This window comes from Chrysemys picta, chromosome 14, assembly GCF_011386835.1.
Source record: "Chrysemys picta bellii isolate R12L10 chromosome 14, ASM1138683v2, whole genome shotgun sequence".
Taxonomy (NCBI): Eukaryota; Metazoa; Chordata; order Testudines; family Emydidae; genus Chrysemys; species Chrysemys picta.
The window spans coordinates 22,951,042-22,967,986 of record NC_088804.1 but is presented as its reverse complement, the minus strand read 5'-3'; the positions used below and the strand labels follow the sequence as shown (position 1 = coordinate 22,967,986).

Genomic DNA, 16,945 nt, shown 5'->3' with positions numbered 1-16,945 from the left:
ATGATGAATTCAGAACTACTATCATGTTAAGAGCACCAATTTATAAAGAAGAATTCATTGGTTAAGATCTGAAAAAATAGTTTCTCAGGCCCTACTGACCCAGTTTTCAACAAAAAAGAATCAAGTGATGCAAATTAAGTTTTGAGACATTGTTATACAGGCTGAGAAATTTGTAAAACTGTGTTTTGCTGTAATTTCTTAATAGAAGCCTCAATGACTATTTAATTCTTCATTACTTGAAAAATCTAGTTTCATTGTATTCTACAGGTTTATCTTTCACAGGCAGTGATAAAATACACATTATACAGTGATAAAACTCTTTCAGTAGAAACACTGCAGTAACATATTTAATTGTAGAGGACTAAAGAATATTTGGACTTTGTTAATGTAAAAATCAATGCCATATTATTTTCATCTGATAAAGAAGTTCTCAAAATCCTTGCATCCTTGCATCTATACATATGAAATTGTATATTATATTCATGGACTTTTTTTTTAGCTTTCATTGTAAGAGACTAAAGAAGACAATCAGAAATTAATCAACCAGCATGCATGATTAACAATATTCTCCAGTATAAAAGCCACAAGTTGTTATTGCACATATTTTGCTTCCATCTCTAAATGCATCAATATAACAATTTCAGAAGTGAAAGTATATGGTTTTAATAAGATGTCGAGTTTTAGTTAATAATAATTTTAAATTAATGGCAGCAGAGAGAATAACATTGCAATGTTATCTCTTGACTCTCAAACAATTCATTTAATGAACCAGAACATTTGGAATTCAAAAACTCTACCTTTCAGGTGCCACAGATTTTTTTTTTTTTAATTATTAAGTCTATGTTTAGTTCAATGTCATTCAGAAAACTCAGAAGTTCTGAGACTCTCTTCTTCTTGTTATCCTCTAAACTTTTCTAAAAGCCCAGGAAGGATTCTCGCAGAATTTAGCTAAATGATTTATAGATCACTTACTTCAAACCCATTTATGGTCATGCTCTTTATACTGAAAGAAAGGTGATACTTTATACATTAAAAGGACAGCAATAATTTTTTTATAATGTTTAGGATTTTAACAATTTGAAAAAATGTTTTTCTTTATCCTGACATATTTTCAATCCTCTTAAAACAATAGGAACAACTATATATAGTAGGAAATTAGCTCTTGCCTGTTACGCTTGTTCCTACATAGCATTTTCTAATATGTCTCACCAGTAATAAATTGTAAACGAGGCTATGACTCTAAGAGTAGACAGTGTGTTTCATGGGTATTTAAACAACAACATTAAGTACTATAGGAATCTGTGGAATGTGGAGTGCAGATTTATGTGTCTTAACAATTTCTTTACTGGTTTGTAATAAGCCTGAAAACTAACACTTTGTTTTTATATTAATTTGGCCTTAGAAGTCGAGTATACTGGAGCATGACAAGAACAACAAAAATAAACTGGCATATACTTAATAACTGTAACAGTGAATTGCCTCCAATACTAAAATATTTATCGAAACTGGGGGAAAAAAACTAAAAAGAATTACCCTCTACAGCCTGCTACCAGATCTTTAACAGTGGGCAACGTAATGCCTTAAGGTACCTCAAACTGTCTTTCATTTTCTAGACTTAATGGCTGATTGCAGAAATCAATGTTGCCATTAGTAACAGAGTATTTGTTATGGCATGATTTCCTCTGTTGTTAGCCTTGCAGAATGATTACAGTATTAGTGAGGTGCTTTCTTTATAAAGGGCTGAAGATATAACTTTCAATTTACTATCCATTAGTAAGTGGCTTTGGAAATATAGATGAGGCCAGAAATCTTACCTGTTATTACTTGGAGATTTTATTTCAGCAGTCATAGGCTAGTAACTTTAAAAATTGTATCAGGAAGCTCAATATTTTATAGACCTCTTCAGTGAAATATTATCTGCTTTGCTATTTTATACACAGCAAGTTAACATGACATACAATGCAATTAAAATGTTTCAGTTCAATTTCTATTTTTTTTGTACTTTCAAATACACATGGAATAAATGGAAGGATGCACACATGTTAAAATAAGCATATAAATGAAAATTATGTCAAGAAACTAATAATGGATTTGATTTTATTTATTTTTTTGCTCTAGTCAGCATGGTGACCTGGTGGCAGTGCACATCTCAGCTAAATAACTGAATTGGTTGGGGACTGGGACTAGGCTGTGTCTCTCAGGAGGGCTGGCGGCCAATACAATACAACCCTTTGAGCTATAGCTTAAAGAAAGTAGCTTGCTTCACCTTTCCACCTGGAGGCAATAGTAGTGTATAGAAGAGGGAGAGAGCAGGGATACAACAGAGGAGCTTTAGAAACCCGGAGAAAAGGGTTCCCCAAGTGACACCCTCATTGGTGAAAGCACAGACCTTGTACACTGCCACCTGTGGCATAGCTGAAGAGATAGCTGAAAGGCCAGGAAAAGTTTGCCCATGAAAAATATCCATCGGTGAAATGAGAATTTATTTAAAAAGTGTGAAAGGATTTTTAAAAAAGAGAACCCAAAATACCATGCTCTAGCACACAGCACCACAGCCCTGCAAACTATTAGGGAACTGTAAGTATGAACAACACTGGTAAATTGTATAAACTACTACATTATTGTCATTTAAACTATAGCAACTAATTTCTCAGTCAAAATTGGTGATGGATAAGTTAGCATACCTGAAGAGGAAGGTGAGGAAGGATGTGGACTGTCCTCCTGTGCACTTCCTGTCTGTGAGAGACCCCCACCTACTCCACTTTCTTCAGTAATGTTAGAGGACCCTGGTGTTGTCGACCTGCTGACAGACTGAGACTCTTGATCACTTCCAGACCCACGTCGCTCATCGAGGCTACTTTGAATTATCTCTTCTTCTGCTTTTCTGTCTCTCTTGTGTACCCTGGAGTGAACAACAACTTGGTGGTATGTTCTAAAAACCCGTCCACAGTCAGGACACTCAGTTGGCTTTTCTTTCACATTTCCATGACTTTGCATGTTATAATCAAGTCCCTGGTTCATACCATGTGACAAAAAATCTCGACTGCCTTCTAAAGGGTCTAGTTTGTTTGGCAAGTCTCTCTGATTGCCCATTTTAGTGCTGTGAACCAAATCAGCAGGCATTTTCTGCTTAGAGCCATCTGCTCCTACTAACACATACTCCCGCTTCTCCTTATCAAACATAACTCCAGCATTTGCCAAAGTGTCTTCATGGCTGCGCTGTATCTGCTGCTCTTTAGACAAAAAGCCATGTTCCATGGCCATTCCCCTTGCCATAAGCTGCCAGGCTTGATAGCTGTTTACTGGATCCATCTCTGCAGCCTTGGCAGCAGCCTGTAACCTTTCTATACAGCTGGATTTCAGAGGAGGCACCAGATTGAGACATCCCAATAAAGAATGTTTATCCCCTTCAGCAATACTGTGGCCGATGCCAGCAATGGGTGAAAGGAGTTTCCCCAGAACTTCTCTCTCTTTCATGGGCAAATCTCCTTTGTTATAAATCTGATTTTGTTCACTTAAACTTGCTTTGTCTGGAGGAAGAAAGCCACTTTGCAAACATGATAGGTATCGTGAATACAAGTTTGCATGAGCTTCCTGTGACATACTGCTGATGGATACAGGTACTTCTGGATCATTAGGAGATTTGTTCTTTACGGATAATTTATTCAGATGAACTTTCATGTGATTTTTAAGAAACCAAGGCTCTTTGAAGCGCCTCCCACAAATCTGACAGCAGTGCTCAAAGGAATCTTTGTGCTTTCTCATGTGGCCTTTCAGGAACCAGGCTTGGCTAAATACTTGGCCACACACCTCACAGCGAAACTCATTGGTAGATTGTTCTCCATTCCCATTGGATCCCTGGCCTTGAGCTGACTCCGCAGTTATGTGAGCTTTCTCCACGTGACTAATCAGCTCCTCCTCCTGAGAGGCAGCAAAGTCGCACAGAGTACACTTGTAAGGCTTGTGCAGGATCCTTATGTGTCTGTCCAGCTCTTCCCGCTTCTTAAACTTTCCTTTGCAAAATGTGCATCTGAACCCAGCAGTCTGAGCTACTACTTCTTCCAGGACACTCACGGGCTTTGGAGAGGGGACAGGGTTCGAAATATCAGGTGTGCTGTGATTAGCTGGCACAGACAAATTACAGTTTGCCAGAGGTGTTGGCTGCGAATGCTGCTGTGCTTTCACATCAGGTCGTGGCTGCAAAAGGCTGCTTTTCATCTGCTTGTCTCGCAGAATCGCCCTCTCCTCCAGCTCGTGTAAAAGCCGGTTTTCTTCTCGGACTCTTCCCCGGCCTTTGCCAAGGTTTCCAAGTTTGTGAGTACGTAGGTGAATCTTCAGGTTGCCTTTCTGAGCTGCTCTATGGTCGCAGTATGGACACTTAAATGGTTTCTCTCCAGTGTGAGTGCGCATGTGGAGCGATAGGATGCTATTAAACCGAAAGCGTTTCCCACAGAGGGGACATGGGTACTTTCTGTTCTTCCTGGCGTCATCCTCGATATCACTCATCTGAGACATGATCCCAAGATTTTGTCCATTTAAAAATTGTTGCAGATCCACTCTTCCATTCAAACTGGTGTCAACATCTCTATTGAGCTGATTTGCTAACAGTGCCATCTGACTGCTGATTGGCTGATTTGCTATAGCCACGTGACTTTTCTCTTCTAGTGCTGCTGAGGCCTTCTCCTCAGTATTCTGCCTGTTTTGAAGTTCTGGAAAGGCATGACTGAGCTGTGAAGTTATCTGATGCAGCTTCTGGCTCATTGAATACTGGCCATTAAGTATGGTACTGTTGAGATGGGCGTCAGCTTCTGATACAGCTGAAGAAACACCAAGGCACAAACTAGCTTCCTCCATCCCTGAAAATAAGGAGATAGTTTAGATTTGTACTACAAAATAGTTATAAGCAGTGAATCAACTATATCTGCGGACATAATATTTTCATTTTATGTTGAACCTACACATAATAATGCAAAGGAATTATAGTAGAAAACAATAAAAAGTATATTAAATGCTAATTATACTATACAGTTGTGATATTTGTTCTTAATTATATAATGCCTTCATTGTACTGTATGTTTACTGATTTAAATTATTAATTAGTATTTTAAAATAGCATGTTGACAGTTTCAGTATCTAATTATTAAAGGGGTGGCATAAGCTTTCAATGTCTCTTGTTCTATTTCCTGTGAAACTGCACCTGTTTACATTTTCAATCTATAGAAAAAGAAACATTATGCATCTCTCCCATTTCCATTTTAAAAAGCACAAACAGAAAACAAAAAATAACTTTCAGTTCTATTAACCATTTTCAATATATTACACATTCCACAATGAGAAAAATAGTTTTATGATTTGACAAAAAAAAAAAAAGAAGGCATGATATTTACTGGTATACAATAAACCAAGATAATGTTTTTTGGAAAAAATAAAGTAAAGGACAAGCTTTAGAACAATAAAAGGGATTTTGCTTCAGTCAACAAAAAGTGCAGTAATATCTCATTAAGCTGATTAGTATGCTGCTTAGAAACAGTACTAGGTGCTGTAACACATGATTATAATCATAAAAATCCTTCAGTGTTTGCAAGTAAGCATTAACGAGGTATATTAAATTTTAAGGAGACTGCGACTAGCAGCTTTGTAAACCTCTGAGATTAAGATTTAACCCTTCTGTTACAAGACATTGTTTTTTGTCATTTTGAAACTGTGGCCATCAAAAAAAAATCCATACATTATCTTGTGGTAAATCTTGTAATTCATTGTTGAGACCCTTCAGATTTCCGTTCTTAGAAAAACTTTAGGTTTATAAAGAAATATCTCTGTCCTTCGAGGGTAAAATATGTAATTTAAGGGACTTTGATTTGTTTTAAAGAGTTCTCTTACAGAACTAGATAAAAACAATTAAAATCCAGGGGAGGGGCTATAGGAAATATCAACAAATGTAAGTATTTTAAATAACTTTCCCAATACACAGTAATGAGTACAAATAGTACCTTCAGTATGTGTATTGCAGAAAATTAGAACTCAAAGCTGTTCGTTAAACACAAGTGCTCAGTTCTGGTCTGCATAATTGTCCATAATAATATTCTATTCTTGCCACATTCTTTAGTCTATTCAGAAATAATGTATCTATAATACTCTATTTAAAAAAAAATTACATTAATGACTTTTGAACAATAAGAAACTATAAGGTCAGATGCAAACATAATGAAGATCTGTCTTATTTACACATATAATTAGACATTTTCTCCTCCATAAAATTACCAAATTCCTTAACTGCTTACTGAAATTACTGAATACTTATTTAATTGATTCAACTTATTATTCATGTCTGGACACAGAAACTTACGCACCAGGCTTGCTGCAAAGGCAACATGTTCGGCCCAGGTGGAGACCAAACCTCACATTGTCTTATAATGGCCACTTACCAGACAATCTGAGGCCCAGATCTGGCAAATACTGAAGATGTTTGCAACTGTGCTCATGGGAGTAGTTCCATAGACTTCAATGGGACAACTCTTGTAAGCAAACTTATACATGTGCTTAAGTATTTGCAAGATCAGGGTCTAAGAGAAGTCTGGTTGTTGTCCATAGGGCGGCCTGTTTGGTTTTCCTTGACAGGATGACTGATGTTGAGATTAAGATCTTATAAGAGAAAAAGAGGAAATATACATTGACGTATATTAAAGATGAGCCTGAACCACAAAGTTCATGTTTGTATCCAGATCAGAACTTCTTCAAAGTTCAGTCGTGTTCAGATCCAGGGATTGTGTTTGGGCCCATTTCTAGCATTCAGCATTATTTATAAATACATAGATTAGACATAGAAGTATGTAATACACATAATACTTAGCACTTACTTTCTGTGCTAAGTATTATGTGTATTACATACATGTGTATTTTAATAAATAAATTAATTAATGGAGATATCCTAGAACTGGAAGGGACCTTGAAAGGTCATTGAGTCCAGCCCCCTGCCTTCACTAGCAGGACCAAGTACTGATTTTGCCCCAGATTCCTAAGTGGCCCCCTCAAGGATTGAACTCACAACCCTGAATTTAGCAGGCCCATGCTCAAACCACTGAGCTATCCACCCCCTCCCCTTTTACACCTATATAAATTTGCAACACCTCTGAGTTGGTTATAGGTAATCCTTTCATAGATGAGGAAGCAAATACAGAGCGATTCAAGTGTCACTGAAGACTGCAGAGTAAATTAATGGAATTCCTGGCTCCCATCTGGGTTCAATCCACTAGATCACAGGTACACAGAATTAGATATATGTGAATGGGAGCAAATTTTTTTATTGTTTGCTTTTCTATTAAATCTAATTTTGACCCTACATCCCTTCTACCTCCTTCAAATAAGCTATTTTCTGTTTGAAATTTCTTGTGTTTGTTTCTAGCTGGAGGTGATTTTTCCCCCCAGGTTTGAGGTTAATCAGACAAGGCATCTTGGAGACAGGAGAATTTGAAAATCCAGGCGATTTTTTTGAAGCGTCTTCTTAGAATGTCATTTTTTCTAAAAACAGCTTGATCTATACACTCCAGGTTTGCTTTACTCAGTTAACCTCAATGGGAATTGGTGCCCTTAAGTTTTTCCAGGAAGACTAGGTGGCTAATTTTAGCATTATCCCTTATCAAAGTTTGAAAACTCTGTCAGATCCCAGTGGTGTTTATTAATACTGATGGTTAACACTAAGTATCATTTCTAACCTACAGTTGTTGGACTTGATTTTGTTTTATATTTGTTGAGGTTTATGCTATTTTGTAGTATTTTTCCTCAAAGATGGACTTTAAAAAACAAACTTGTAGCAGCTACAGTTGAAAAGTTGAAAGTTTGTCAGTGATTTTTCCTAAAAAATTCAAGCTATTTTTGAGCTTCTCCCCACCAGCTGTCCAACCCATATCAACAGCACACCTTACCCTCTTTCTCCCTACTAAAAACCAAGGCTATTTCAAGGCTTGCTCCTGGTTCCTAATATATTCATATATACACATTTCCCACCAGGGAGGGCATGATGCAAGGCTTGGACTATTTGATATTTTTCTTAAACCCCCAGCTCCTGAAGTCAAATGATTAGGTGAGAAATGTAGCTTTCCAGGGAAGGGGTTGTTTATTTTTGGAGAAATATATTTCTAGCCCTCATGGTCACAGAGACATGCTTGAAAACGTGATTTAAGTGCACCTAAAGGGTCAGAAATGAAAAGGCCAATACAAAGAACACAAAACTTATTATTGATTTAAAATGTCATACTTTTTAAACCAATGTCATGATTGTTTGAGACCGGGCTCATTATTTTTGAATGCTTGGGACTGGCAATACCTACAGGCACAGGTGAAATCTTCATCTCACCCTGTTTTTCATACAAATCCAAATTCCTGGAAGATCCCTTCCAAGAGTGTAAGCAGGACCACTTTACATAGGCCACAAAACCTGAGGTAACAGAGGACCCCAGGAGAAGAACAGAATTCTACTTCCTGTAGAGGGCAGTAAATGCTGCTGCTCCCCTCACTGGAAAGATTTGGGCAGGAGGAGTAAAAAGCACAGCGGCCTAGACGCTTCTAGTAGATTTTCAGCTGGGAAGATGAAGGCGGGTAGCAGAGCAACAGAAAGGAACGAGAAGAGAGCCACTGAGTCACAACTCTTCTAAAAGCCTGGGATGGGAGCCTGGAGCAGAGGACCCAGTCACCGGAGGTGCCACAGGCTTCCTGTGCACTAAGGAAGTTCCTGCTGAAGCTGCCAGGCAGACCATATCCTGTGCTGCCCTCTCAAACCAGTAACTTGATTTTAGGGCCAATCTGTTGATGACAGACGCTCCAACACTCACACCATATTCAGCCCTGCCCACAGGAAAACACTTTATGATTGGGTGCCCTCCCTACCTCCTGGGGAAGAGCAGCCAATCAGAGCTCCTGCAGGAGACAGGCAGAATTCTTCCCTCCTCCCCTACCCTTGAACTGCTCTCGGCTCATGAAGAGGTGTGAGGGAGGGAGCAGGAAGAGATCAGCTGCTCAAGGTGACCCTGCTCCCTCCTCACCCCTCCCCTCCTGTGATAACATGGGTCGGCTCCTCCCCAACCCCAGCCCTTCTCCATCCCTGCAACAACACCATGCTTGGGAAGTGGGGAAGTGTGTGTGTGTGAGGAGCAGAGGTGGGGCTAGGGGGTAGACTTGAGACAGGAGCTATGGGTGCTTGGTTCATGGCTAGGCTGGGGAAGGGACAAATGGGGGTCTGGAAGGGACACAGAATTAACTAATTAGAATTTTTTTGAGCGAGAGCTCCTGCAACGGGACCCAAATCACTTCAATCTATCAGTGGATCTATCACTGGATCAATATCATGATTTTTTGGGTCTGACCATTTTTAAACTTTTGGCGTTTGGCAATACTGCTTTTTCCCTGCTGAAATATGAAGGAAGGGCATGAAGGCAGTCCCACTTTTGTCTGAATTGAAAGGCTATGATCCTTTCCTCTCTAACTGCCTCATCTACTGGTTGCTTGCCCTGTTTCAGGGATCCAGCTACTGTAACCTCATCCTGATGGTGCACCTGACTAAAGCTGTATCAGTGCCCCGTGGTAGCTGTGCCTAGATGCTGTCGCCACCTCTATAATTCCTATTTATCTCCCAACTCTCACCTCTGCACCCCCTCTTGCTGCAGGTGTAACCCTTTCAGTACCGGAGTACAGACAGCACTTCTCCTCCCGCTATTGAAGGTGTAATCTTTTCAGTGATAGCGCTCATGTACCACTTCCTCACTCACTTCCCAGCAGGTGTAATACCTTCATTTCCAAATTCATCATCCACCTGCCATTCATACAAAGCATGAAGAGCACAGGAAGTCCCACCAACAGGGATCAAAGAGGTTATAAAACACAATAAGCTTTCACTGCATATCAATATTTTAAAGTAGTTTCTAAACAAACACATAAATCAAACAAAAAAGGAAATTCCCAGGCAAAAATATTAGGTGCTTAGAGTTGTATTTTTAAAATTGTCTTTAAGGCAGGAGATATATAGTTAAGGTTCAGCAAACAGCTTTAACCCTGACTCTTCGTCAACATCCTTCCGATCCACCAGAAATCCCCTAATCACCGTACCTCAGAGATGTTTCCAATGGTCACCACAAACCCTTATCTTACACTTCTTGTGCAACCTAGAACCTCTTCCTGTTTATCTGACCGTTCACAGCAAAACACACCAACATATGCCACCCGCCTGCATGAACAGGTGGGAGAACTTGATGGGGCGGGCAGTGAAAGGGGGACAGTCACAGCAGCAAGGGACTTGCCAAGCGACAATAGGTACCTCCTCCCCCTGGGAGTCTCTGGCGCCGCTTGGCCAGTTGGGGGGGGAGGGGTGCTGATTGGCCAGCATTCCCCGTTTAACCTGGCATGAGGGTCATGTGCAGCCTCCTTCATTTCCATTCCAGCAGCCCACCCTACTCCACCCCCCAACTAGGAATGGGAACCAGGCCTGACAGATGCTGTAGGTCTTGCTGATCAGCTGTTTATGGGGGTCAGGAAGGAATTTTTTTCCCCTGGGCCAATTGGCAGAAGACCAGGAAGTTTTTTGCCTTCCTCACAGCACCTTCACGCCACAGTGGGATAAGCAGGAATGTGCTTAGTACCTAACTGAAATACTGGGGTGTAGTTTATCCATCACAACTTGAGGACAGTTTCCAGTACAGTTAAGAGAATAGAATGAATGGTTCCCAGAGGTAAAAGACCTAGGATTTTGGTGACGGGCCTTGGCGTAGGGTGAGACCTTTTGGCCTTCGTGGGCTCAGGTTGGAACCTCGTAGCCCTGCTGCACCCTCTGTCCCTCTTGTGGTGGGTGTGGGAGAGTGAGACGGTGGTAGAAAGAACTAAGTCCTGGGGGGTAAGCAGAGGAGAGCCTACCCCGCATTATTGGTTAAATGATAAGCAGACCTGTAAACCTAGCACTAATTACAGGTTATATGGTAAGGAGTCATGTAACCACTGCACTGTAACTAATTAAATGCCTGGTTTAGGAGAGTATAGGTGGCAGGAAGCGCCCTTCCCCTATGTTAAAATTTAATAAAAGGTGCTGCCTGCCACTTATTTACATGCGGCTGTCACCAACATCAGCCTCCATCTATATGCAGTACAGAAACAACATCCTCCCTCATCTATCATTCCACTCATTAGAGAACTCAAACAAATTCATCAAACTAAAAATTCCATTCTTCCTGCCTCATCCATTGTCCACATAAACCACTAGGACTCAAACCTCCAGAAACTGTCCTGTGCAGTTTTGCCCCATCTATACTACTCTAATTGGCCACTAAAGCCCAAGTCACATGTAACTGGAGTTTCAACTGAATGAAATGTATCATGAAAATTGTCTGCTTTCAACAAGAAACCTCAACTTTTCATTAAAAAACATAACATCATAACGTTCCGAAAATTTCAATTTGGAAATGTTGCTGGTGCCCCATGCCTCCATTCTCTTTTACAGCCTGGGATCTACAGCCAGACTAGATCTGTTATGAAGTACTGGAGTGGCTCAGCAACAGAGGCGGCCATGGAGTACCATGGGAAATGTAGTCCAACAAGAGCGCTTGACTGATAGATGGAAATGGGGGCATAAGGCACCTGAACTACAGCTCTGATGAGGCACTGTGGCTGTATTTCTGAATACAAATCTTTATTTTTTTTATTTTGGGCTGGAATTTTTTGGTTTACAATTTTTCACCAAGCAGCTCAAATAGGAAGGCATTTTTGTAGTACGTGTTACATTGCCGTTGCCACAAGATAGATTAGGTAAACAAGGAATGGAGACTGAGGATCAGAGTTGAGGCTGGTTGAACTTCAAGTTTCCTGGCTTTCAAACTTCTGTTTTGTTTTGTTTTTAAATATACACTATTGCAATATACCTATGGGCCTGATCTTGCTCACATTAAAGTCATACCAAGTTTTGCCATCAACTGCAGCAGGCGCAGGATCAAGCCTGATGTTTTTTGAAGTTAGTGAATATATTTTTACAAACTCAACTTTATCTTAAAAATTAAAAGATAAAAGTTTTGTTAAGAAATATGTGAGCCTCTCCACTAATTTGTTTCAGCTGAGTATTTTCTTGGTTTTCTGAAACCAACAAATTCGGGAAGACTGACAAGGAAAGTTGATTCCTGTAATACTTACAGCCTAATTCTCCAAACCAGAAGTGTTTAGCTAAGCATCCAAACTTCTGAGTGCTTACCTAACCAAAATAAAAATGGAATGCCAGACATTTTAAAATTCATCCATTGTAAAGTTTGTGTTTATATATTGTGTTTCCCCTTTTTGACTCTAATAGTCTTTGACTCTAACATTCCAGTTGACTGATGATGAATTCTGGTATTGTCTTGGATGAAATCTTGTTTATTTACAAAGAATGTATAAAGTCCTGCTTCTCCAAATGCAGGAAGAACCAAAACTATGGAATAGCTTCTTTGTATACAGCCCCAAGACTTTTTAGCCAGCACCAGACCCAAAAGTGCTCTCTTTAGCTTCTGTCAAGGTCACACTGTTTTTGCAGACACTGCTTGGATTTCTTCAGGCTGTTTCTATCATTCTCTGGTTCTGTGTTCTCACACATATACACAAAACTGAACCAAAAGCCCTTTCTTCCATACAGTCCAAAACTCCTGAGTGGGTTCATATAATCCTTTTTTCTTAGGTGGACGCTTGTGACTAATTTATCCTTAGAGTTATGTTATCTGAAGGGTGTAGTCACACCCATCAATCTGAATGAGATTTAAACTCAAACCATGATGAGGTTTCATCCTGCTCATAAAAATATTATACAAAGAGACTCAATACTTCTTTTAGCATGAGATTTTCCATTCCATCCACAAGTTGATACTAAGAATGCTACAGGAACTAAAATTAAGAAAGTCAATCTTTGTTGAAAATTGCTTAGTAAAATTTTTGACTTCTATCTAAATTATTTTGTCATACTCAGAGCTCTCTCCTATCCTTCCAATTTAGCAATGCATATAGCACATTGGCAAACTGACCATTGCCCTGTACTGTAATTCTACAAGGACTTGGCCCCACTAGTCCTAAAAGGAATCTCGCTTCCTGTCTCTATATAAAGGTAGATAAAATGAAAGTGAGTCCCCTAGTCCTGGATGCTGAATTCTAATCATGTAGTATGCTAGAGAACAACTGATTTTCCAGCATATGTTGCAATAGATGCCATATATGACAAAGCAGGATTGAGCCCTGATTTACGAGCTAACAAAAATGTGAGATGACGGGAGTTTTCTACTTGAGCTGTACAATTTCCTATTTTCATGCTGAGGGTACTCTCGGTTTATGAAACCCACCCTGGATACATGCATTATCAAAATACTCTCTCATCTTTCATACAAAGGTACAGTGAGCCATTCAATTGCCTTTGATGGTGCTAATAGCTATTTTGATTTCACTCACATTTTTGCCCTCCAGACTTTTTTCCGTGATATCAATAACTAAAATTCTGACTTTAACCATTTCAATTGAGTACACAGATTATATTTAAGTACTTGAAATGGATTACTGGAATTTAAAACAATGATGACACCAGAAATGCTTGTCACCACAGTACACAATAATTTAACATGAAAAGCCTGGTTTTCTTCTGCTGGAATCAAAACCCTTCCACCACTACCCCCAGATAATAAATAGTTTTAAAAATATATAGCTTTAGTCTTTGAAAACAGAATGAACCAAGTTCAGCTATCAGTTCATTCCTATTGAATGGTGAACCACTACGGCATTCCCATTTTCACCATATTAGAGAAAATTGCAATTTTAAACTTTTTGCTGTGATGTTGTTATATCTCAGATAAGGCTAGTTAAAAGAGCCACAAAGCAAAGTAATGGATTACCAGCTCACATGTTTAAATGTAATGCTCTTTCAGGCCCTGATCCTGAAAGCACTTACATGTGCGTAAAAGTACTCACAAGTGTATAAGCATTTTTAGGATTTAGCCCTTAGAATTTATTTCTCCGACTAGAATTATTCTTGTAAGTGTATCTTACACATCTGGGCAATTGACAAATTCTAGATAGTCAGCTATAAATTGTTTTGATTCTAAGTGACTCATAAACAAGTATCACTGAGGAAACTTTACAGAATACATACTGAATTTATATTAAATATTGTTCTTATTGTGGTAGCTAAAACTATTTAACTACGGTTGTTATAAGCATAATACACTCCTGTTAAGAAATAGAGAACACCAGACTACTGAACCTTTTCAGGGTCATTAAACAGCTGTAAACATTATTACAAAAATAAACCAGAGATTTCATGCTTACATTTTAGCCCAGAGCTTGGTGTGCTGAGCAAGTACATTTTTTTCATCTTTTACAATCAACGCCGGTGACATTTGGGCATCCAAACAAATTACATCACAAATATTACTGAGGGTGGGTAGGATACTGAGTGGTTTATTTGCCAGATGATTAATACATAAACAGTAGGGCAGTGTGGTTGACCTATTCTTCTTTGACTGATTTGTAGGCAATACTAAAAGACATAGCTGGAAATAGTTAAATCTTAACAGAAATGTGTGTGGCAGGGGGTTTAAATTCATTTATATTTAAAACCATCATTATGCTACTATCCAATCTGATAGAACACAAAAAACATTAGGCCAGGTTCTGTTCTCATTTATACCCATTTAAAACTTCATGCACATCTGTGTAGTTACTCCAGATTTACACTGGGCTGAGAATCTGGCCCTGGGTGTATAAATTTTTTTCTAATGTAATTAGATTTAAGAAATATGGGGGCAAGGAATATTCTTGCAAAATGCACGGAAAGCATTGATTTTCAACATAGGTTAGTTTTATTTAATTATGGAAATGTTATTAAAACCCATTTTAGTAATGCAGTGATTGCGCAACTAGGTCAGTGAAGTTTGAGAATGGAGACTGATCTGCAAATTTATTGGTATTGATACCAATCTTCCAATACTAAACAATCAATAGTATCATGAAAATATATGACAAAACTACAGGCTAGAGTTTATAGCATTCATTAACCAAACTCTTCACTGAGTTCAGTTGGTGTTTTGCTTTAAAAATGATGTTACAATATGACCCTATGCTTCCAGGCTTATTTCCGTATATTAGAGAGTAAATACAATAAAGGGTTTCCAAGCTACCTTAAAAATTAGATTCATTAACAAAACCAGAAAGAACTTTTATGAGGCTAAATATTTTTTTTTTCATTCTGAATTGGGAAGACCATTTAGTTTCTAAAATACTGTAGGTTACTTTCTAGCTAGCGAGGCATTTTGAACCTTAACTGACAAGTGAAGGATTATGAGACGATCTTGATTGTAGTTTATAAACTACAGTGATTTATAAGACATTGAGAGAAAAGGAGAGGTATTTATAAATCTGACTCTAACATTACAATAGAAAGATTAGAAGAATGGAGAAAGTTGTTTAGTTTATTGTTACTTTGCATTTATTGTTGACTTAGCAAAATCTCCTTTTCTCATGAATTTATTCTATTTTATTGTGTGTATATTTTAAAAGGTAGGATCCAAACACAAGAAAGATAAATAATTGGTGCTGAAAGTTCAGTAACTCAAAAACATTTTTCAGAAATCCTCTTCTATTGCATGTTGTTGGTTGTTTTTTGGGAGGGGTTGTTTGTTTGTTTTTTCAGGAAAAAGATGCATAATTTTTTTTTTAGCTCCTAAGCAACCATTAACATTTTAATTTATTTTCACGAGAGTCATCATAATGACACCAAGATTCAAAACTGGACTGAATTTGTGGAATGGTCAATGAAATTACACACCACACCACAGAAACACGAACCCAGGAACCAATCCATGTAGCAAACCTCGTTGCCTACTCTGTCCCCATATCTACTCTAGCGACACCACCAGAGGACCCAACCACATCAGCCACACAATCAAGGGCTCATTCACCTGCGTGTCTACTAATGTTATATATGCCATCGTGTGCCCGCAATGCCCCTCTGCCATGTACATTGACCAAACCGGACAGTCCCTACGTAAAAGAATAAATGGACACAAGTCGGACATCAGGAATGGTAACATACAAAAGGAGAACACTTCAATCTTCCTGGACATTCTATAACAGATTTAGAAGTACCTATACTTGAACAAAAAACTTCAGAAAGAGACATCAAAGAGAAACAGCAGAACTAAAATTCATTTGCAAATTTAACACCATTAATTTGGGCTTGAATAGGGACTAGAAGTGGCTGGCTCATTAAAAAAGCAGCTTTACCTCTCCTGGAATTGATACCTGCTCATCAGTTATTGGGAGTGGACTACATCCACCCTGATTGAATTGGCACTGTTAACACTGGTTCTCCACTTTTGAGGTAACTCCCTTCTCTTCATGTTTCAGGATATAATGCCTGCATCTGTAATTTTCACTCCATGCATCTGAAGAAGTGTTTTTTACCCACAAAAGCTTATGCCCAAATAAGTCTGTTAGTCTTTAAGGTGCCACCGGACTCCTTTTTTTGTGTGTGTGTGGATACAGACTAACACAGCTACCTCCTGATACTTGAGTACTGTAACTGATTATATGATCCCAATATATATGTAGTATAGACTCAATCCTATAGTCCTGACACAAGCAAACTGCTACTAAAGGCAAAGGTAATTTTGGCTTGGTCAGGACAGTAGGATAGGGCCCCACGTCCTTAGGATTTTAGGGGATGAACAGAAAAGGGTTAAGACCACAAAACTCAATTCCCCTAAATTTAAAAACAATTTAAATCCAAGCACAACTGACTGCAGCGCTGTGTTGCTCATTTTATTTCCATTTCATAGGGGGCTTAGGATTTGATTTTGTGCAAAACTAAATATAATGTAAAATGCACATATGCAATGTAGATCAAAGTAGGGCTGATTGTGAAATATTCATACAAGATAGCCCAGCGAGATTTTGTTCACAGGGG

At 38.7% G+C, this 16,945-nt stretch overlaps 1 protein-coding gene across 38 annotated transcripts in view; it reads right to left on the bottom strand.

The window, feature by feature from the left end:
- ZNF536 (zinc finger protein 536) overlaps nucleotides 1-16,945 on the bottom strand; it is a 417,537-nt gene that overhangs the window by 226,463 nt on the left and 174,129 nt on the right. For all 38 annotated transcript variants that reach the window (XM_065567133.1, XM_042852207.2, XM_065567134.1 and 35 more), the window contains one exon: nucleotides 2,685-4,856. In XM_065567133.1, coding sequence (XP_065423205.1) covers nucleotides 2,685-4,854 — 2,170 coding nt within the window. In that variant the 5' untranslated portion in view covers nucleotides 4,855-4,856. The remainder of the gene's footprint in view (nucleotides 1-2,684; nucleotides 4,857-16,945) is intronic.